Genomic DNA, 23,904 nt, shown 5'->3' on the forward strand with positions numbered 1-23,904 from the left:
TGGGTTTGATCCCCGGTCCAGAAAGATCCCACATGCTGTGGAGCAACTAAGCCTGTGCACCACAACTACTGAAGCCCACGTGCCTAGAACCTGTGCTCTGCAACAAGAGAAGCCACCAAAATGAGAAGCCCATGCACCTCAACTAAGAGTAGCCCCCAATCACTGCAAACAGAGAGAGCCCGAGGGCAGCATCAAAGTCCCAACACAGCCATAAATAAATAGATAGATAGATAGATAGATGGATAAATAAAAATATAGAGAGAGCCCCAGGACTCTGACTTTTAATATACATCCTTAGTTGGTGAAGAAGAAATACTAAAGTCTGATCCTCAGTACACAAGATGTTTCAGCAGAGGAAATAATCTTAGATTCATTGTTCAAGTTCTAGGTTCTGTAATAATGACTTGGCATTTCAAACCCAGTTTCATGGTTTTTAAATCCTTCATATTTGGTGGTGAACTGGGCCAAAGTCACTGAGGGAATGAACACATATGCACACAGACACACAAAAACGGACACACACAGAGAACGGCTTGGTTTCCAGAAGATGATTATTCAAGCTAAATGAATAGGGCATGATACTTTCAGAGAGTAAGAAGAGTTTCTGTCATTAATATTCTTACCTGGCAAGACTGCTTTGGGATATAGTTTAGGATTATTTTTCATGGCTATACAGTAGGCCAGAAAGTAGACTGTACTTGCAAGGAAGATGCCACTGAAGTGTGCAAAAACGTAGTCTAAATCTGGAAATACAGGTTAGAAAACTCTCAAGCATATCAGTTTAGTCATTTCAAATACATCTGGAGTTCTAAGAATAAAACAAACTCACTCAAATCAACCTTAAATGTAAAGGAAGCATTAATTCTATTTTATCATCTACATGTTATTTATATAGAATTTTAATTAACATATTTAAAATAGTAAGAAGTTAGTTACTATAATCAAATCTAAAAGACTGGTTTTTATGATTATCTTGGAAAGCTAAATAAGAAACAACAAACATTATGTGAATATAATATTAATATCTCCTTTTTTTAAATTAAAAAAAATTGTTTTTAACATCTTTATTGGAGTATAATTGCTTTACAATGGTGTGTTAGTTTCTGCTTTATAACAAAGAACATATCTCCTTTTTTAAGAACAGGTATCAGACCTAATTTTACTGATGGCTATAGCCATTGTAGCAAATCTCCAAGTAGACTGTAGTTGGGGGATGGTGTGTAAAAAAATTTTAGAAGTGCTAATTTTATATGGTGTATTGATCAATCTGGAGACAAGCTTCCAGGTTGCAGATGGCAGCTACCCAGGCAGCTATACAGAAGGATATTCAGGAAGTTATTCCAAAGAGGATTTTATTTGTTTTCTATAAACCTAATTACACGGGGGTGTTAATAACACAGATGGTGGCCCAATATCTGAGAAACCCAACTCCACTGACTATTTAAAGCAGAGGGTCCTTTGGCCAAACAGATGGGTGTAATGCAGGTTCTTGGCTGGGAAGGTCACACTGGACTCAATGTTTCTCTCAACTAAATTTGGAGAAAGATGAGTGGCCCTGTTTAGCCAGAAAATCTTGAAAGTCAAAGGGTTTGTCTCTTCTTCTAAAGTCTTAAATCCTTCTTCTGAGCCATATCACAGCACATCCACCCAAAGACCACCAGAAAAGGCAGCATAATCTAGCGATTAAAACACTGACAACCTGGTGGGACTCATCAATCCACCACTTGCTAATTTGGAGACTTGAGTAAGTTACCTACTCTCTCTCTGTTTTAATTTTCTCAATTGTAAAACTGGAATTATAATGGTATCCAACCAGTAAGGTTGCTAGGAGGATCACTTGAGTTATTACCGTAACTAGAACAGTGCCCAGCACAGAGCATATACCATTTATGTGATTGTTAAATAAGTGACATTAAAAAAATATGCCCCCTTGAATTATTTTTGAATCAATTGAAATAAAGTGTATCTCTATCAGATGACATTTGAGTTGTCATAAGTTCTTGTCCCTAAGAACTGATTGTACTATTTACGGGAAGAGATTGTTGAGGACATTGTTTATTATGCCCCAGTACCAAGAACAACTGTACTCCTGAACAATTAGTTGTTTTAATTTTGTGTTTGCTGAATTCTGGGACTGATCTGATTTCCTTTGTGGCTGTAAGAAATCTTAGAGCCAAATTATGACTCATCACTAGCAAGTGTACAAGTGTAGCACAGTTTTTCGACTCTTTCATGGCTCTTTTCTTTTGTCACTCTTTTTTCCTTCTCTCTTAATTTATCCTATGCTATTCTATTTTTATTAGTTTTTATCCTTTAAAATGAAAAGAATAAAAATACAAAAGGTGTTTGTATAAAATCTTTTTAAAAAGTCAGAAATTAATAAAAGTTTGAGTACTGTTCGTGGGGCTGAATATAAAAAGGAAGAAACAGACCATGGTAGTCACTCAAAGTCTATCTGCTCATTTAGAGTTCAAAAACCGGCTTCTCCATCAATCTTTCCCTCATGACTTGGCCTCCAGAAGTCTCCCTTATCGGATCACAGATGACATTCATTTTCTGTGCCATGGATGTAGAACTGTCTTAACCACGATATCATTCTTTTATTGTTTTGTGGGTGTAAGCCACGTTTCAGTATAATCACAGGATCCTGAATTAGATACTCTCACCTCCTTCGGAGCCTGCAGAAGGCTGTTGCACACTATGTGGAAGTGACGTCTTGAGAGATTAATTCTAGAGCTAGAAACTGAGATAATTTGGAAGCATTACATTGGGCCTTTCAATGCGTTACTCTGTGCTCAAAAAATAATATACTAAGCAGGCCATATTTTGACCTTTATTTGATTTTAAAGTACTATGTGCTACACTTCAGTTTTTTGTTTTTTGTTATTTTTTTAAAGAGGAGAAGAATACATATTTTCCTAGAGATCATCAAACTGGAAAATAATCTCCAAATCTTGCAGTAAAGCCAGAAACCATGTGTTAAGATCCAAGTAGCTGAAATGAATCCTGACTAAAATTGATTCTATTTGTATGTTAAAGATCACATGAAAATATTCAAACAGTCCTTTATTTATTTATTTTTTTAGTTTCCCGTGCCCTTCTAACTCACCACTTACAATGACAACGTAAGATCAAATCTGATGAAATGAAATTTTATTTTAAGGCGCGACGAGAAAATCTAAACATCAAATTCTCTCTGTGTCTGTCTGGGCTTCCTTCTTCTCTAATGTGAGGTGTGCATCTGCATTACCCTTTAACTGGAGCTTCTCAAAATGGGAGTGCTTGCTTGACCGTAACGATCAATTTCTTTTTTGCTTCTGATGCTACCAATGTATAATAACTTCTTAAAAGAAGAGTGTTCTTTCCCAGCTCTGTGGCAGGTCGTGGTGACCTGCTGCTCCTTTGTAGCTTCTTACCTGGACTATGTATCCTTGGTGAACTTTATGTAAAATATCAGTATGTCATTTTGATGTACGATCCTTTGTCTCGAAAAAGTATGTGACAATGTGTTTGCCTTTTAACAGGCGGAAGGGTTCTCAGAGCTTTCTGAGAGTCTGTCTCCTGGGTTATAATCCTCAGTTTGGCTCAGTTAAAATTCCCTTTTTTCGCTTCTTAACTTGACTGTTAACTGAATTTTCATCGACAAATCTATGTACCAATATCTACCACAGTCCCATTCTTTTCATACTCTTAACTAGAAACATGGGTATTGAGTTTATTTATAAAGTAAAATAACTTCTTCCTCTCACCGTTCTGACTTGCCCCTGCATATATACTATCATTTCTCTTGCTGTGGTCCTTGATGTAAATGATGGGCACAAATGTAGATCCATAGAGTATTCCAGATATTACCGCGAGGCTGCAGCCCCTTAAAAACAAATAAATCACTATGCATCTGGGCCCAAAGCAATGTTTCTGCCAAACGCACACATGCAATCATATCAAAAGCATGCTTCAAAATGGAAATCACAAGGCATTATGTAGCACTCACCCATCTATCTCAAGTGGGGTGACAAGCAAAAGCCCCAGGAGTGCCCTGCAGGGTCAAGGTACCTGATGCCACCTTACTGTGATGCAGCTTCAGTCCTCCACCATCTAATGGTGGAAGGACATGATTTACAGATGCTGCAATGGATTATCATGATAAATTGTCATTACGTAGGTGAGAATATTGCCATCATATTCTACAGGTGACATAAATAAACCTGGCTCTCTCATTAAATTATGCAGTATTTGTAGACTGACACCGTGCCCGATGCTTCTTTTGTAAACCCTCTGTGATGATAGCACAGATAATAATAATGACTAGAATAGACCAAGGACCAAACACACGTTTGTTCAAAACAGCTACTGAGATCCCAGACTTGCCTATGTCTTAGGCATGGTCAAGGGGAAGTGCTGAGTTAATAACATAATTTAAGAAACCTTTTTTTTTTTTTTTGCCATGCCTACGACCTGTGGGATCGTAGTTCCCAGACCAGGGATTGAACCCAGGCCCCCTGCAGTGAAAGTGCCAAGTCCTAACCCTGGACTGCCAGGGAATTCCCTAACAAAATAATTTGAATATTTCAGGTAAAACATTACTTTCTGTAAGAAGAAAATGTTTTGCCTTAAGCACTAGGGTCACGTTGATCCCTCAGACTTGGGCCATATCTGCATGAAGCAAGCGTTTCCAATGGTTTTGGTGGGGAGGTGATTAATATTTTGGAACAATCCCTTTGGCTTAATACAAAGGACAATGGCATGAAACAGGAAAGAGTTTTAGGCAAAAACCATACCTTTCCAAGCTTGAAAACAAATGCTTAGGGACTTCCCTGATGGTTAAGACTCCATGCTTCCACTACAGGGGGCATGGGTTCGATCCCTGGTTGGGGAACTAAGATCCCACATGCCACGGGGTGCGGCCCCCCAAAAAAAGAAGTCTATTTTAGTGGTGTTTTAAGGAATATGAGACTGTAGGCACTCACATGGCCAGTGAGCTCTGTTCATGATGGAAACCCCTGCATCTTGGGGAGGCCTAGACCACCTGGTCCTGGAGGAGGGTCCCAAATGCAGACCAGACTAATAGACTAGGCTGGCCAATGAGACAACTGAAAACATTCTTCTTAACAAATATTCCCTTAACAAAGGCAATGCTTTGTGAAAAATATTTTGTTTGATAGATCTATTTTATTCCAAAGCAAAAATAGCAACATATTTATTTCTTCCAAAGTGTGTGGGTTAGTTCATTCTTTCATTCATTCCACTTATTCAAATATTTATTGAGCATCTATTATGTGCCTAGTACTGCCTCTTTCCCACTGTGAGGTCATTGTATATACTAACAGAGGACATGCCTTCTATTCTTTAGGTGTCACTACAGAAAGTCTAAAACAGCTCTCAACTGAAAAATGCAAACTACATACTATTACATATCCATATTTCTTATATAAAATATACAAAATTTTCATACATAAAGCATAAACTTTCTCATATTTCTTTGCCAGCCCCCAAAACCCTAAAATATAAGGGCTGTCATTGAGCCTAACTCTCCTGGTCTTGATACAAAGAATTGGGGGTGGGCACTAGGACCTACACTGACACAAAATATTCTACTATATTTGACAATAAATATCTTGGGATTATAAAACTATCTGACACACGAGTGGAGGTATTTCCAGTGGAGAGCAACCTAGGTGATGTAATGGAGACGTGGACCTAATTCAATTGGGATGGCTGGGAGCATACTGGCCATTATACTCTGTGGCTGATAGTTTTACTTTTCTTTTCTTTTTTTTCTTTTTTTTTTTGTAACTTTACTTTTACTTTAGGCATGAAAGTCCTGTAAAATGAGATTGCTTTTGTCAGCTACTTATTGGCTAGAGACACTGCAGTGGCTTAGGAATTCCTTGGAGCACTGGGACCAAGGCCCTCTGTACCTTAAAATTCAGCAAGCGACCAGAAAGTCTCTCTACCATGGAGCTAGGAGGTCAAAGCTTGTGTTACCATTTTCGTCTTGAACTCAGATGAATATTACTTCACTCTTGCTTTAACCAAATATAAAACAGAATAAGAGAACCTCTTCTTACACTAAGCGGTTTTGCACTGTAGAAAGTTTATCCACCCAGGAATAATCAGGATCGGGATCTGGAGTTTTGTTAATCACCTATTGAAAACATTGGCAAAAATCAAAAGGAAAACAGCATTCAATGGATAACCACACTGGTGACAAGAAGATTTTCAGCGTTTTTCTCTTCTCTCTCAAACACACTTTAAAATATGACCATGTCACCCTGTATACTGATTCTGTGGGCATCTCTAGACTCAAATGTTTCTGATTCTGTTTCTCTTTCACTCAGAATGGTCTGGCAGTGGGCAACTTCTCTGTTTAAATGTTTTTCACAGTTTATTAAATGGCTATTTTGATACAGCTGTCAAAGCTAACAAAATTTATTAATGCTTGCATTCTATTTGCAAATTTTAATAACTTGTAAAGAAATTAGAACTTAGACTCTTCTACTATGGAATACTTAAGATCAATAGGCATATTTTAATCCAGATTCTTTAACTAAATTAGCTAACGAAACATTTCCAGCCTTGTTTTAAGATTAGCTAATATTCTAAGTCAGGAAAAGTTATGAGCAAATTCATAATATTTCTACTATTGAATGTAATCATCTTTGTCTCTTAGCTGAAGTTTCCTTGATGCCATACTCCTAATGCTTTCATAAGAGATGAGAAACTATTGTACATTTGAATTCTTCGTTATGTGCTAAATCAAGCTTTCCTTTGGCAACCATGCTTTCTCACCCCACGAGCAGCTCGTGATGTGCAGCAGCATCGTAACCAATACTTTTTATGTATCTTTAAATTTAAGTTTGCTTACATACTTCCATCTTGATGGAAAAATCTAAGGCCATTAGCCTGCTCTGTAGCTTTAACCAAGTTGCATTTATCTTCCTTTCTTCCCCCTTTGTTTGCAAGGAAGTTGGTTAGGAGGTATCTGGGTCCCTAAAGTGGGCAAGGAATACCAGACACCTTCTCCCCGTCTCACTCCTTCATTCTCTCTGAAACATCTTCCTGATCAGAGAGGCCTACGGATCAATACATCTCTTTCCTCTAACACCTAAGCTACTTATTATTTGACTTTAGTGTCAATTTAACTAAGGTTTCTGTCACCTTAGTTGATAAGAGTTTTGATAGGGGAAGAAGGAAGGGGAAGAAACGATTCATTTTGAAGTAAGGAGTAGAGGCAGCGCCTTCCAGGGAGGCAGCGCCTCAGTGTGTGGGTGGGAGGTGGGATTTCAAGGGCGGCAGCCAGCACTGGGCCCTCAGCAGGCGCTTGAGACACTCAGCACCCGTGGCGCTGGAATCTGCGCTCATGGCCATGGCGGTTTGCCCTGGAACCACTTCTGTATACGGAGCCACTGGCCCTAGTGCTGCGGGCTGTCTTGTAAAGGTTGCCCCTGTTTAACCTAGACATGCTATTCCAGACTAATTTATGTCCTTCAGGGTCAAAACAGTGACTCCTTACATATTTCCTGTCTTCACCTTTGAGTGGAATGGGATACAGCAGAAAAGAGAAATAGAAGAAAGTCAAGTCTAATTCCCACTTTCGTGTGATTTGATTTACCCTTTCACTGGCTTTGTCTTATCTGTGGCCTGTGCCCCCCCCCAGCCCTACTTTAAAGCCTCCTTCCTCCCCCTTTCTAAAGTCACTTTCATGTTCCTCTTCAGTATTCAGCATTCCCGTACTGCAGAAATCCTTAAGTTATTCCAAAATATGGGCTTGTGTGCACATCTTCCTAGGAGGGATCTACTGTTAATAAAAATAAGTCGACCTCTGTGTTTGTTGAGCATCTTTACTGTGGAAATATTGATTGCTACATAGACCTAGACATAATAAATATGCTAAAATATTTCAGATAGCCCTGATTTAAAAAAACACCCCATTACCCTCTTATCTGAGTTCAAATCCATGCATTTTCCTTTTGTCTTAATTATATGTTTCAGATCAAGGTGGTTCTCATTCTCTACTCACATGCTCTGTTATTAATGGTGTGGTGTCCACAGAATATGTGTTATTTGGTATTTTGCTTTTGATGAACAAAAATATGAAAGCGCTGCAAAGAAAAGAAATTTTAGTGACATTTATCACAACTCTGGTTCACATTAAGTTGTCCAAATTTTAAGGGAAAACACAGCTTAAATTTAGTCTTAATGATATGATGATTACTTCCAAACTGCCTCTTCAGGGGTCCTGTCATTTCTCTAGCACGGCCGTTCTCTTTGACATCTCTCCTTTTCCTTAATTACAATAGCTTAAAAGCTAGACTCATAAGCTTCCCTCCTAAATCAGATCTTTCTCCTGATTTTCTTGTTTCAGTCAATGGCCCCATCTTTCTTTTTATTCATGCTTAACCCTGGAATCACATGGTAAAAAACACAAATGGAAACACCTTGAAATAATATATCTCACCTGTTCTATTGACAAACCCCCCAAAGCTTAACATCCTCAACTGGACAAACTCGAGGGGATAAGTACAACTGGTGTGAGTGCAGAACTGTGTGACCCCTGCAGAGGACACCCTGAGGCCATGTACCAAAGGCATAGGTGTGTCCACTCCTGACCCTACCAGTCCTGCTCTGGGACCTCTAACACAAGCACAGCCACATTCAGGTGAGCTGACCTTCATGGTCATCCAGTGGAATATGACACAACCATGAAAAAGGAATGAGGATGCCCTCTGTGCTCTGATATGGAAAGACCTCCAGAGTATATTTTAAGAGATAAAAACACACACTTAAGCCTAATGCCTTTTTGCCCTTTAACCTCTCTCTCCCAAGGCACTGACTATTCATGTCCAGTATCTTTGTAACAAATGCTTCACCGACCTTGACTTTTGAAACTCGCCAAAACGCTAAAACGTGTTAAAATATTAAATTAACTGAAGGAAACTGACGACTTTGGTATACTTTTGATATTCCTTTTTAAAAACATTTGCATGGTTCAAAAGTTAAAGCAATATAAGAAGTTTTCAAAGCACACATGAGACTGAAATAGTATAGGTAGCTGAGTGCAGACTAGTGAACCCAGATGTGCTATCTTTTGTACAAAAATTTAAAATGTCGAGTTAGCTTCCTTAGTTCAGTCTCTTGGCTGCTTTATAAACTTGAATGGTTCCATATTCCCTTCCATAGGAAATTGAAGTTTCACTTTGATTTTTACTGCTCTCTGCTTCATGCCCCATTCAAACTTTCTCAACATAATTCCCCCATGGACTTCTTTCCCTGACCAGCCCCTGCTCCAAGCTTGTACGTCGTGCTTGTGAGCCTTCCTTAGCTGGACACACTGTGTCCTCACCTCTTACCCAAACTAGAGAAGAAGTGAAGTGCTGACTGTGAGAAGGGAGACCCACCCCCAGCCAGTCCTCCCCTATCTTCCTCTTCTCTGAATTCCCGAAACACTGAGAATTGTCATCACACGGTCCAGACCATCTGCCACAGGTCCATGTAATTTTTTTTCTCTAAAGACTTTCCAATTCAATAGAAGATAGGAACCACATTTTCCATCTGCTTCAAGGTCATCGAAGTACCTGACACTCAGTAAAACTGAATGCATAAAACCTGATTATATGTGTCTATCTTAATTGTTAAATAGGCATGTGTGTGCTCTCATATACATGTTAATTCACAAAGCTAACATTAGACACTGCAACTGCATTTTCTTCTCAAAGTTACCATGAAAACCCTCTACTTTGTATAGACCTATCTGTTTTTCTAATAGCAATAGAGGATGATATGTTAGAAATATACTTGAAGGACACAGAGAAAAGCCCTAGAGTGCTTCTTCAAACAACTGTGTGACCCTCCAACAAATCACTTAATCTCTCTGACCCTCAATTTTTTTCATCTAAAAAATGGGGAGGGGCTTCCCTGGTGGCGCAGTGGTTGAGAATCGCCTGCCAATGCAGGGGACACGGGTTCAAGCCTTGGTCTGGGAAGCTCCCACATGCCAAAGAGCAACTAAATCCATGCACCACAACTACTGAAGCCCATGTGCCACAACTACTAAGCCCACGAGCCACAACTACTGAAGCCTGCACACCTAGAGCCCGGGCTCTGCAACAGGAGAAGCCACCGCAACGAGAAGCCCACACACCACAATGAAGAGTTGCCCCTGTTCACCACAACTAGAGAAAGCCCACATGCAGCCAAAAGATTTTTTTAAATAAAATAAAAAATGGAGATATACCCACTTTACAGAACTGCGATGAGAATTAAATAGTAATGGCTACAAAATTCTCAGGATACTTTTTGGCACATGATAAAATCTCAAAATATGTTAGTCAGTTGAGAAGCTTAACTACAAATTGGATGGGAGACGGGGTGCTGAGCATGAAGAAGAAATGAAGACTAAGGAATCAGTGGTCTGAGCCTTTGTACTAGACATAAAATGGGTAAGTCAGAAAGAACAATCCAGCTCAATTAGGTCAAGAGGGAATCTGGTGGCACTAAGTTAGGACAAGGTAATGAGATGTATCTTATGGATATGAACATAAAGCCAAATAGATCACAAGGTCTTCTGGGCTACAGACTTGAAGAACTTGGTACAGTGTGTCAAACACAAAGTTCCATGATCGAGTCTGTGAATGCTTTCAAAAGCATGGGAAACTAAAAATAAATCAATATGTTATACACAAGGGTACTTCTCTATACTTTCAACCTTTCCAATTTCCCTAGATTTGCAACCCTATACACATTACTATTAGTAAAACTCACGTGTGTGTTTACACTGACAACTGATTTCAACAGCATCTATTATATGTCAAGCACCGTGCAGCGAAGTCTGATAGTGATGGTGGGAGAAATGGTGCACAAAGAAAATAACAGACTTTGTCCTTCAGGATCTCATAGTTTAAGGATAAAGAGGGTTGTCTGAATAATACAACACAGACCCTGAGAATGTGGGTAATAGAAGAAGTGCAAAATACAATGGGAGTTTAGGGGCGACTCATTCTATTGATAATTAGGAAGAAGAAGATCAAGAAAACATCATATAGAATGGGAAATCTTAACTGATATTTCAGGGAGGCAGAGGAAAGGGCTTTTGGGGCTGAAGGAAGTGTCGGGTATGATAAGTAATCCTGGGTCAGTGAACTGACAACCCAGGGCGAAACTGTGCTAGGAAGAAGTGTTGAATCTCTAACTGTGGAGGACATGCTGGATTAAGGAGACAGATTTACTCTGAATCCAGTGGGGAGCCTTCAGGGGTTCCTAAATAGAAGAGTGATGTCCTGATTTGAGAGCAGATACAAGCAAGTCATACTGGCAACAGAAAAGAATGGAACTAGGGGACTGAGATGTGAGATTTTTACAACTGTATACCAGTGGGTAGGTAGTATGGGACCAAGGGAAAGGAGAGGAGGAACCTGTGAAAGATTCAGAAAGAATTTTACAGGATTTGATACGGGGTCGGGTACAAAGGAAAAAAATTCAAGATGCCCGAGGTTCTGAATTTGAATGACTGTGGCTAATACCATCTACAGAGAGAAGGAACGCAGGAAGAGGGACCAGTTTTCAGGGAAGGCTAAAGTAAGAAAAGTAATTCTGATTGGGAAATGTTGAGGGCAAATAGAAAGGAACCACCAGCCCAGGGTTTGTGCAGGGCTGACCTTGTGCCTGACCTGGCAGGATCCCCTTCCACAGGTAGCCCCACCTGAGATGGAGTAGGAGGCACCCGGGGGACATGCATGTCGAGATGTTTAGCCTGGTCCGCAGTTCTATGTAAGGACTGTGGCTCTGAAGAAAGCTAACCGCTAGAATCAAAGATCTGGGTTTCTTCACAACACAACTCTACAGAGGAAGCAAGTTAAGGAAGTAGAGAAAAGAATGGAGAGTAGATTCAAGGATAATTCAAAGCCTTTTTTAAAAAATTTTAATTTATTTATTTTTGGCTGCATTGGGTCTTCATTGCTGCACGCAGGCTTTCTCTAGTTTTGGCGAGCGGGGGTTACTCTTCGTTGTGGTGTACGGGCTTCTCACTGCGGTGGCTTCTCTTGTTGCGGAGCACGGGCTCTAGGCATGCAGGCTTCAGTAGTTGAGGCACGCAGGCTCAGGAGTTGTGGCTCCTGGGCTCAGTAGTTGTAGCATGTGTACTCAGTAGTTGTGGCACATGGGCTCAGTAGTTATGGCTCGAGGGCTCTAGAGTGCAGGCTCAGTAGTTGTGGCACATGGGCTTATTTGCTCCGAGACATGTGGGCTCTTCCCAGACCAGGGCTCGAACCAGTGTCCCCTGCATTGGCAGGTGGATTCTTAACCACTGTGCCACCAGGGAAGTCCTCAAAGCCTTTTTTTAATTGAAAAGGAAATCTGTCTTCTTGTGAACTCCGACTCCTGGATCTTCACTGAAACACGTCTAAGAGAGTGTCCTGGACTTTGTTTCTTGGCATCCACTCCACTTCCACCCTGAACTATGGGGACTAGGAGACTGAAAATTACATTTGCCCAAACTGTGCTTCATCTCGGCTTTGCCAGCGGTGGGGGTGGGGTGGGGTCGGGCATCATCTTGCCTTTGGTGGCTGCAGGGATGTCAGCAGCTCAGGGCAGACACATTTCTCCCCACAGTGCCAGCTGGAGTGGGTGCCCTGGGGCTTTGGGTGATGCCGCCTTCTCCCTTTGCTCTTTTGGGATTTATAACACTTTTTGTCAACAATTCCCTGTGCTAAATCCTCTGCTGTTTAAGATGCCTGGGGTGATCTTGGATATGGAGACTGACTGATACTTACCCTGGATAACACGTAGGGAAGACGTAAGGCTAGACATGACCTTAGCAACGCTTTACCATTGACTGTACAGAGGATGGGAGCAATTGTTTCCATTTTAAAAAGAAAAGCAACATCCTAAGCCAATGTAACCAGATTCCAAGTTTCCTTATACTGGCTATGAAACTCCAAGTCATTTCAATGAATTCCCTTCAGAACAAACAGATTTAACGGAGTTAAAATGGAAAGGTTCCAGAAATTCCTTTTAGTAAAGGGTTAAAAATATTAACAAACATAACCCTCAGGTAAATAGAGTCGAGAGACCAGAATGGGGAGCTCACATGCCCTGTGATCATAGCAGAGCCCAACAGGAAAGAGGCAGACCTCTCTTCCTTCCTGGTCAGTCCTCAGCCAATGCACAGCCATGGACTTCTTGTTTACTATAACCCTCCCAACTTCCCTGTGTCCTCTATAAAAGCATTCTCCTTCCCTTGATGTGAGGGACTTGTACTGGCTCGCCATGGTTGCAGACCCCAAACTGCAATTCTCTGCTGATCCTGAATAAACCTATTTTTGCTGGGGACAATCTGGCCGTCTATTTGTTTCAGGTCAACAAAAGAAACTTAGAAGAGAGCCAGGATGCACCACAGAAGAGATCACTGCATTTTCCTGCCTCAGACCAAGATCCAGACTAAGTTGGGTGACTCCCAGACACGCTGGCTAGTTAACTGTTGAGTTGGACAACATAGGCCCAAGGGGGTAACAGTAACCAAACATGAAATAGTTATTAATTAAAAGAGTGACTATTGTAATTAAAATTACCTACCATATAGAGCATTAGCCATGTATCTAGCACTATACATAGCACTGAGCATATTTATTTAATCCTCAAAATATCCTATGAAGCTGGTGCAATTATCCCCACTTTATTCCCAGATGAAGAAACCAGGGTTTAAAGAAATTACGTGATTTGCCCAAGGTCACACAAGTAGAAGTGATAGAACGTGAATAATTTGTAATTTTAGAGAACGTACACTTTCTAAAGGAAGAAGGAACATGGAGAAAAACAAAGCCTGATGGACTGGATAAATTGGCCTCAAGTTATCATTAAGTCAAGACGAAGGCATTCTACATTCCAATTTTGGGGTGTAAAGAAAAGTTTTTTTTGAGAGAGCTCTTCAAAGCTCGAATGCTATGTGAATTGTACAAAATATACAAAATTGCCTCTAACCAAAAATGTCAAGAATCTGCTATTTTAGAATAATCAATGTTATTTCCTCTCCGATTGGCCTGGAAGAACTCTCTAAGGCAACACTTCAACGACAAAGAGATTGTTCCTGAATGTGCCTGGAGAAAAGCCATCAACCGCAGGAGGAAGGGAAATACAGTGTTCTTTCCCTGAAGAATAAAAAAGTACTAAAATCTTCGCAGGCAATACTATCCATTATGAGAGGCGCTGACAGGAAATACAGATGGACTCTAGAGAGGAAAAGGGACCAAATCTAAGGTGACCTAATTCTGTGATGGTTTTATGGACTGAACACTGCCATTCAGACAGTGAATATAACTAGACATCCCCAAACAGGTATTTACATGAGTGTGTGTTGTCACAGGTGAGAGAGTGGTTAACTGAGCGGGTTGAGAAGAGCTGAGTGATGTGACAGGAAAGTGGGAACTGAGTGGCAAAGAATACATGAGTAATAAGAGAGAATCAGTGGCTATTTCAGAGCACCAGGAAGCCAGAATAACGTTGACTTATAGCATTTTCTAGTTCGCAAAATACTTTAATTCTATTTGATCCTCATTTATGAGCTATGTCTTATGATTTTTCTGAATATTACAGATAATGAAAATGAGCTTCACATTAGCTAAAAGGTTTCCCAGAGTTTTGACCACTGAGGCTGGGGCCCCTGACCCCAGAGCTGATACTTTCTGTCCTCTGAAGCCATGCCTGTCAATGTAAATGAAGAATCTGAGAAAAAATCATGTTGATTGATGAGACGTGGGTGTAAAGCAATGTAAACACATCAGGATCTTTAACAAGTGTTCTGAGTGTTGGGAAGAAAAGTTAAATCATAAGAAATGGCCATGTACCTTACTACTGACAGCCCGGCTCCGATGTAATTGAGCAGTGGTTTTGACACCTCTTCTGCATCCATTCCAAACCAGCCAAACCTGGAAAAGCAGATACTGTTGAATATGTGTTCATCACAGTGTTTAAGGCCATTGACTCGGGGTCAGATTCCTGGATTGAAATCCTAGGTCCCTCACCTACTACCTGTGACTTGGATAAGTTAACTATCTTTATTGTGCCTCAATTTCCCATGTTTAAAACTGGTACAATTATACCTACAATTATACCTCACGTACAGGTTTCTTAAGATTAAATGAGCTAGTATATGTAAAAGTACTTGTCTAAAAGAAAAGTCCCTTCCTCATTAAGACTAAGGAAGAAGGAAGAAAAAAATAGATTAAGTGGATAATTGAATGCTGATGAGTTGACTGCTACTTTGTATAATATTTGAAATAGACTTCAGTAACTGCTTGGGTAAAGATCCCTGCTCTTTGGCATCCCTTTAAATTCTTTTTTTTTTTCCCCATGTCTTGAGGTTGTAGTGATCATCACCGACAATCACTGTGAACCACCCAGGGCCAGAGAAAGGAGGCAAGGACAGGAAAAAGAAAATAGCACTTGTAAAAAGCAGGGCGGGGATGAGGAAAGGACAGGAAAGAATGTACTGGAAGTTAGTTGGCTTTGTTATAACTGAGCTTGTTGTAGTGTTTTGAGCGGGAAGAGGGGCCCAGAAAGCAAGGTTAGAGTAAAAGCCCCCTTTTTATTTATTTTCCCAAACTCAACTTGAATGCTCATCTTAATGCTGACTGAGGATGGTGCAGTCCAAGAGGATCTTCTCAGATGATGAAGCTGTTCCCAGGCTGCACCGGAATATAGGGCAGCTTCCGCCAGATATGGCGATGGAGCACTTGACACGTGGCCAGTGCAGCCGAGGAACTCGATGCTTAACTTTATCACATTTTAATTAATTTAAATTTAAATACACGTGGCCACATGTGGCTTGTGGTGACCCTATCTGGACAGCTCAGCTCTAGAGCTGGGGGTTGGCAAACTTTCCCTTAAAGGGCCAGAGGGTAAATATTTTAGGCTTTGCGGGCTGGGTGGCCTCTTGCAACTACTCACCTCTACCATTCTAGGGAACAAGCAGTCACAGACACTCCTTAAACGGATGTGTGTGGCTGTGTTCCAATATCACTTTATTTACAAAAATGTCTGGGAAGCGGGACCAGGGTTTGCTGACACTGGCTTAGACCCTAGAGGGAAGAATATGGGCTTTAGAATCAGCAGGCCTGGGTTTGAATCTGGCTGAGTAGCTCTGTGAACTTCAGCAAGTTCCTCATCTTCTTTGTGTGTCAGTTCTCTTATAAGATAGCACTTACCTCATATAGTTGTGAAAATGAGATGGGAATAATGTATATAATATGTCCAGCAAATTGCCACACATAGAAAGGGAACATAAATAACAGTGTCCTTTCTCTCTCCCTACTTTTTTCCCTAGAGACAACTCTTTATCTTGATCAGAGTGTTAGATCACTTCTTTAGAACTTAAGGGAAATAGTAATTCAAGGTAGCATATGTTATGTATTCCTTACCAGCATATGTATTCCTTACCAGTAGTGACCTCTGTGAAGGTAGGAACTAAGCATTATTCCTCTCAGCTAGTCCCATTCTTAGCACTGGCCTTATACAGAGTGTGAGTGCAGAGAATCATAGTTGAAACTTTGCTTTGTGTTACCTTGAGCTTGCCCAGCCGATTAAGGCATTAAATGATCCCCAGATTAAGATTCCAAGGCCCAAACCAATGGTTTTGATAATTGGGACAACCGCAATGTTTCCTGTAGATGAAATATACAGAAGAAAGGTGTTATTTCCAATACAGAAAACAAGTTTATCAATTGAATTAATTTTTATTTTAATTTCAACTGAAGCTCATGGGAGGGTTCCCTTTTCTCCACATCTTCACCAGCATTTATTGTTTGCAGGTTTTTTGATGATGGCCATTCTGACCGGTGTAAGGTGATACCTCATTGTAGTTTTGATTTGCATTTACAATAGCCATGGAAGCAACCTAAATGTCCATCAACAGAGGAATGGATAAAGAAGATGTGGTACGTATATACAATGGAATATTTCTCTGCCATAAAAAGGAATGAAATAATGCCATTTGCACCAACGTGGATGGACCTAGAGATGATCATACTAAGTGAAGTAAGTCAGACAAAGACAAATATCATATGATATTGCTTACATGTGGAACCTAAAAGAGGGCTACAAGTAAACTTATCTGCAAAACAGAAATAGTTACAGATGTAGAAAATAAATTTATGGTTATCAGGGGGTAAGAGGGGTGGAGGGACAAATTGGAAGAGTGGGATTGACACATAGACACTTCTATATATAAAATAGCTAACTAATAAGGACATACTGTACAGCACAGGGAACTCTACTCAATACTCTGTAATGACCTATATGGGAAAAGAATCTTAAAAAAGAGTGGTTATATGTATATGTATAACTGATTCACTTTGCTGTACAGCAGAAACTAACACAACATTGTAAATCAACTACACCCCAATAAAAAATTTAAAAAATAAAACAAAATAAAGATTTAATAAAAATGAAAAAAAAGCTTATGGGATTTGGACAAACTTAGTAAAGTGCAATTCATCATTTAAAAAATAAAACAGCCACATGTTTTGGCATTAAAACTCATGATTATGACTGCTAAAAGAGCCAGGCTTAGGGCAAAATCCTACAGAGAAAATGTTGAATTAGCTCCTTGCCTAACTGCACCAATGCTCTTCATCCTTAGTGTAGGTCTCTGTTTTATGTGTTTTTGCAGAAGCTGGTCAATGATAAAATCAGTAGTGACAATCCCCTACGACTCAAACCAGGGCCAACCACTGGCAGATGGTCCTGTCCCAGTACGGCCCCAGACTTTGCTCTCCCATGCTCACCAACTTGTCTTCTGGATTCCTGCACCCAGTGCTTTGTGCTCAGGACTAAACTCATGGTTGGTCTTTCCAGTTCTTGATTGGCTGTCTGGTCTCAGTCAATCTCCTCTGGAAAGGTTCCCTCTCTTGGTTTCCAAGATCTCTTCATCTCCCAGGTCCCTCCTATTTCTCTCTTTCTCTGGTTGCTCTTTCTCATCACACCTTCCGGATTTAGATGCCCTCTGAATATTTTCCCTAGAACACACCCCTCTTCTTGCTATATTCTTCTTTGGGTACTTGACTAGTTTCATGGTTTCAGCTATCAGCTAGAGTCACATGCTTCCAGTGCTAGCCTGGACCTTCTCCAGAGTTTTAGTGCCAATAAGAAATTTCCGGGGCTTCCCTCGTGGCTCAGTGGTTAAGAATCCACCTGCCAATGCAGGGGACACAGGTTCGAGCCCTGGTCTGGGAAGATCCCACATGCCGTGGAGCAGCTAAGCCTGTGAGCCACAACTACTGAGCCTGCGCTCTGTAGCCCGTGAGTCACAGCTACTGAAGCCCACATGCCTAGAGCCCGTGCTCTGCAACAAGAGAAGCCACAGCAATGAGAAGCCTGCGCACCGCATTGAAGAGTAGCTCCCGCTCGCCGCAACTAGAGAAAGCCTGCACGCACCAACGAAGACCCAACAGAGCCCAAAATAAATAAATTTATAAAAAGAAAAAAAAAAAAAGAAATTTCCAACACCAGGAACTTTCAGCTCAAAAGGTCCCAGTTGAACTCAATATTTTCCCTTTCAGACACGTTCTTTTCCCTGTTTTCCTCATCCAAGTCAATGACACCATCACTCTCCTAATCACTTACGAGAAAATCCCTACATCACCATTGGGTCCTCCCTTTCCTCTGCTCCCCACATACAATCAGCTACTGTAACCTACAGCATCCCCGATCTGCAGGACGAATGGTTGCTTTCTCTGTTCCCCTCTCCCATTAGACGTGACAATCATAAGCATACTAAGGTATAAGTGAGCTATAATAATCACAACTGTAGTGGAAATTTAAAAGTTAACTCTTTTGTCCTCCAACTCATAATCTTCACTAAAACACTTAATTCTGTAGAAATTCAAATTAAGTAGTTACTCAATACATTTTTAACGTTTAAAAATGTATTTTCTTTTAATCAAATTGCCTCTAGAGAGCCTTGATACTTGGGCTTCTCTTTGTTAAAGAGAAGAAAACTCTCCTGGGGTGTATTTATATTAATAGAAGAAAAACATTCCTGATTGGTCAAGCAAAGGTGTAAATTCTAGTTATATAACTTCAGGGAACAGTGAGAAGGCAACAGAGGGAAGATTTTTGTTTGCTTTTGTTTTTCCGCCAGTGCTTTTGAAATGATAATGTGTCTGTGTTTGTCTACTTTTAAGGACAAGTTCTAAAAATGATAGCAGTAGAAACAACTGTTTAATAAATATTTTCTGACAAACATAATGGGAAAGAAAGACAGAAAGACCAGAGCACTTAAACTAATATATGAGTTATGCTTGAACAGATAACGAGTGAAACATTTTTCCTATAATAATTTTATATAATTATATATATAATATATAGTAATAATTTTACTATCACAATTATCTACCAGGAACTAAGAAAGAAATCATTAACAGGAAAGAGTCAGGAATCTACCAAAAATATTTATGGAGCATATAAATGAAAGAAACTAAATTGTTCATTTAGTTCCCTTCTATTATGAACCAGATTTATTTTGATCATAGCATATAATGATTAAAGAATAAATTATATCAAATATTACCTGTTGCCCAAATGCAGCCCCCAACCATTGCAAAAGGCCAAAACTTAGGGCAATGTAATATCAGGTTGACCACCAAGGCAACCAACCATATGGCAGCACAAAGTACCCACTGGAGAAACATTCCTGAAAAAAAAAAAATTGGTGTCATTGGTTCAAACCGATCTAAGGAAATTAGTGCGCTTAGGAATATCAATGAATTATTATAGTAATGGTCACAATTTATTGCATGCCTATATGCCAGGCACTTTACATGTTTCTTATATTTCTTGTAACTACTATGCATCATAATTAACCCTAATTCAAAGACAGAAAATGAATCTGAGATGAAGCAACTTGTCCAAATAGCTCACAGTTTGTAAAACTGGAATTTAAACTTAACTTGACTCCAAAGCTTGCTCTACACTGTGCATTCCAGCTTAACAGGGATCAAAAATTTTCTACCAAAGAATGTTGGCAAGACCAAGACTATATATTTTCATTCAGATGCTATACTTAGTGCCATTCCTCACCAAAGACATGGCATTAAGCACTTCACAATAGCATGATAGTAATTTAAACTTTTGGGGATCATATGAGCCATTTTGGGATAAACATAAAGTCCTTTGTGGCCATATGTAGGTCTCATGCACTTGGAGTTGAGTGTCTGCAATGAGTCAGACATTCCAGACCTGAGAATTAGCCTTCTAGGTCAGGGCTACTCCCCTTCCTATGCTCTGGGCTACCATCTGCCAGTTACTTGAAGGTCACATGGTGATATGAGGTGTATCTGTACTTTTCTGAGGCTTAGAAGGAGGGTTTAGGGATTAAAAGGATACAGAAAACATTGACATTGGAAAAAATACTAAGGTAGTTATGTGTGTGCCTTACCAGTAGTGATCTCTGTAGCACTGTAGCTACAGTGGTCACTACTGTAGTGACCTCTGTAGCACTTTTGACTCTATTGGAAAATTTTGCCTATTTCTATTCAGTCTCACGGTGGAGGAGAGAAAAAAAGGCTGTTAACCTCTAAGACAAAAAAAGTAAGAACACAGAGATGAAAGGGAACTTCATTTTACAATGAGAAACTGAGAACAGAAGAGTGGATAAGGTTTGTCTGGGATCACATGGTTCTTGTAGAACACCCAAAAGTCAGGTCCTCTAACCCTTAGTATGTTTTTTGTTATTTTTTTAGCACTTTTCATTCCTGTTCTAACTCCAAAGGGAAGAAGAAGGCAGGCTCTGGAGGGAAACGATTTGTAACTCTATTGTCTTAGTGGTATAAAGACATAAGAAAAAAGCCTGAGATAAAGTTGAAAAAAAAAAAAGACATAAATTGGAGTGAAAACACAATGCTTCCCAGGCTTTCACCATAACATCCCCAATTTCTCCTCCTGGCTTTAACAGGAAAGGCAGGTAGATAAAAACAACTACTGCTTCTCCTGCCCTATAATTCACATTACAGTCAGTTCTACCATAATGTGACATGTGTGTTCCTAAACATCACTGTACTGTGTAAAATCATGTGATAAAACCTGCAGAGCTTAGAGGGAAAATGGGGCTAAGGAAACAACACTCAGAAACTTCATCAACAACTTATTAAGAAAAGATAGGAGCCTAAAAAAATGGTAGTGCAGTTTTACACTGGTTAAGTGGTTAAGACATTCACAAATGCTGCAATAAATATGGAACTTTACCTTAAAAAAGATCTGAAGTTGGCTTATGCAAATGGATGTCAGAAGTGTTGTAGCTTGCGAATTATTGGGAAGGTGGTGAATGAGGGTTTGAACACCAGATGTGTATGGGTGTGATGTAACAGACCTGGTGGTTGTGTGAAGAGGTGTGTGTGAGCATATTTTGTGCATTACTATGCATCTTTGTTCATCTGGGTGCAGTTTTCTGTGTTCACCTAATGTTTGTCAGAGTCAAAACTGCTCATAGGCAAACACAGGTTTCGTGTTATGTGCAAATTGTTTTCTATTATATGATTTGTGTTGGCAATTTGTGTGTGCAAAACAAGTGTTATCAGTAGAGCTAACTTCCTTCTTTTCTAAACATAACAGATATGGCTAAAAGACTTTCCCCATCCTAGCTTTATGATGAAACACAATCTTAAGGTTATCCTATACTGACTAGCAGTCAGATAACATGGCATGGGCATTGTCAAATGAATTTTTTAAAGCTCTATTCATTTGGCTTCAGGTACAGCAAAATTCATTTTTATAGCCATCATTTAAAAAAGACCGAAAAAGTGAACTTCACATTTAAAATTAATTTAAGACTAACAATGAAGGAAACATAACTACCATCGCCAGTCTCATATTTTTTAAGTGGTACAAAGTTTGAGCCAAACAAAACGATGGCTACAATAGAGGATATGAAACCAGTGGTGAGGTCTGTTCCATTATTGTTCATGGCTCTGGTCCTGCCCGAGAGCAAGCTGGTTCACTTTCAACTTGATGTACTTTTCAAGAGCTTCTGAAATAAAAGGAATAAAAATGAAACAATTAAAAAGTTGTGAATCTGTGAGCAAACTGTGATCAATACATGATACTTATTGAGTTTTTCAAAAGTATGGTAAGAGTCCTTCCAGATAAAAAGTTAAGACATTATGGAATTATGTATTACATTCACACCCTATGTTCATTCATTCATTTTTTCAGTTATTTTGTCAACAAATATTTTTTGATCACTGACCTAAAAACAAACAAAAAAAACCAAGCAAAATTTGTCTTCAGAGCTTGAAAACCTAACTTCTTCCAAGACCTGGATACAATTTGTATGATATTGTAAAGAAATTCTTCTGTGTGGGTAGACTGTATAATGAAGATTTGTGGACCAGGATCCTGTTCAGTTCAATTGGTTGTTGTGACAAGTAAATGACAGAGCACGGGTGAAGACTTTGAGAACTATCAGTGCCTTCTGAACACAAGCTGTTCTACTATTTAACACAAGCTTAAGGGTACATTTAAGTTGTATTGTTGCTACATACTCAGGATCCCCTAGAGGTAAAGACACTTTTCTTCAACAGTAGCACCACCTCGGTGTGTATTAGTTTAAATAGTTCATGAAATTATATTTGTGACTTTTTAAAAAAGTGAACACATAGAAGAATCTCCTAAAGATCTCTTTTTTTTTTCCTTTGTGGTTCGCGGGCCTCTCACTGTTGTCACCTCTCCCATTGCGGAGCACAGGCTCCAGACACACAGGCTCAGAGGCCATGGCTCACGGGCCCAGCTGCTCCACGGAATGTGGGATCTTCCCGGACCGGGGCACGAACCCGTGTCCCCTTCATCGGCAGGCGGACTCTCAACCACAGCGGCACCAGGGAAGCCCCTAAAGATCTCTTTAACAATCTCTTGAAGGTGGCCAAGATGGTGGAGAAGGAAGACCCTGAGCCTCCCTCCTTCCAAAATCACAACTATTTACAAAGAAACTATCAATGAAAGTGACCTGAAGGCTAGCAGAAAAGATCTTCTACAACTAAAGGTATAAAGAAGGAACCACAGAGGATGGGAGGAGGGGTGAAGACACAGTAGAGTTGAGACCAACACCCATGGGTAGGTGACCACAAACAGTAGGATAATCACAATTGTAGAGATTTCCCCAAGAAGCGAGGAGTCTAAACCCCACATTGGGCTCCCCAGACTGGGGATCCTGCACAGAGAAGATGAGTCCCCAGAACTTCTAGCTTTGAAGGCAAGTGAGACTTGCATTTGGGAAAATCAGAGGTCTGTAGGAAACAGAGCCTCTGCTCTTAGAGGGTGCACACAAAAGCTCACACACTCCAAGACCCAGGGCAAAGGCAGTAATATGAAAAGAACCTGGGTCAGACTTCTTGCTGATCTTGGAGAGTTGCCTGGAGAGGCGGGAGGCAAGCAATTCTCACCCTGGGGTCACAGATGTTGGCAACGGCCATTTTCAGGAGCTCATGCTGCCACTAGGGCACTGGTGCTAGCAAGCACCATTTTGAAGTCCTCCCACTAGCCTATTAACACTGGAATCTCGCCTCACCAAAAGGCCAGTTGTCATCAGTCCTGCCCAAGTCATCAGTGATGCCCAAGGCTAAGCAGCTAGCAATGCAGAGACTAGCCCAACCCACTAGCAAGCCAGCAGAAACCATAGGTAGACCCCCCTAGTCCCCAGTATCCACAGAACCTGGTCCTGCCTATCAGCAGGCCAAGACTAGCTCTAGGACTCCCTGGCTTGCAGCTAGCCACCCCAGGACTTGATTCTGCATTAGGGGGTCATGGAGCTAGTGTTAGACCACTAGTACAGCATGTGAGATTTTGCATTCTCTCTTTAAGAGCGGAGTCTCTGTTTCCACACTGGGCTGGCACTAGACACATGACCCCCTGGTGCACTTCAGC

At 40.3% G+C, this 23,904-nt stretch overlaps 1 protein-coding gene across 2 annotated transcripts in view; it reads right to left on the minus strand.

Moving 5' to 3' along the window:
• TMEM144 (transmembrane protein 144) overlaps window positions 1-23,904 on the minus strand; it is a 46,945-nt gene that overhangs the window by 11,933 nt on the left and 11,108 nt on the right. Inside the window, exons 2-9 of one of the 2 annotated variants that reach the window (XM_082602361.1) lie at window positions 21,841-22,012; window positions 19,559-19,681; window positions 16,553-16,652; window positions 14,838-14,918; window positions 8,021-8,102; window positions 6,069-6,145; window positions 3,750-3,868; window positions 624-743 (exon numbers count right to left, since the gene is read on the minus strand). In XM_082602361.1, the coding sequence (XP_082458487.1) occupies window positions 624-743; window positions 3,750-3,868; window positions 6,069-6,145; window positions 8,021-8,102; window positions 14,838-14,918; window positions 16,553-16,652; window positions 19,559-19,681; window positions 21,841-21,949 (811 nt within the window). In that variant the 5' untranslated portion in view covers window positions 21,950-22,012. Of the gene's footprint in view, window positions 1-623; window positions 744-3,749; window positions 3,869-6,068; window positions 6,146-8,020; window positions 8,103-14,837; window positions 14,919-15,939; window positions 16,020-16,552; window positions 16,653-19,558; window positions 19,682-21,840; window positions 22,013-23,904 lie in introns of those variants that run through there. The other variant, XM_082602362.1, reaches the window with a different exon arrangement.

The sequence above is a fragment of the Mesoplodon mirus genome (genome assembly GCF_964341445.2).
Source record: "Mesoplodon mirus genome assembly, chromosome: 2".
Taxonomy (NCBI): domain Eukaryota; kingdom Metazoa; phylum Chordata; class Mammalia; order Artiodactyla; family Ziphiidae; genus Mesoplodon; species Mesoplodon mirus.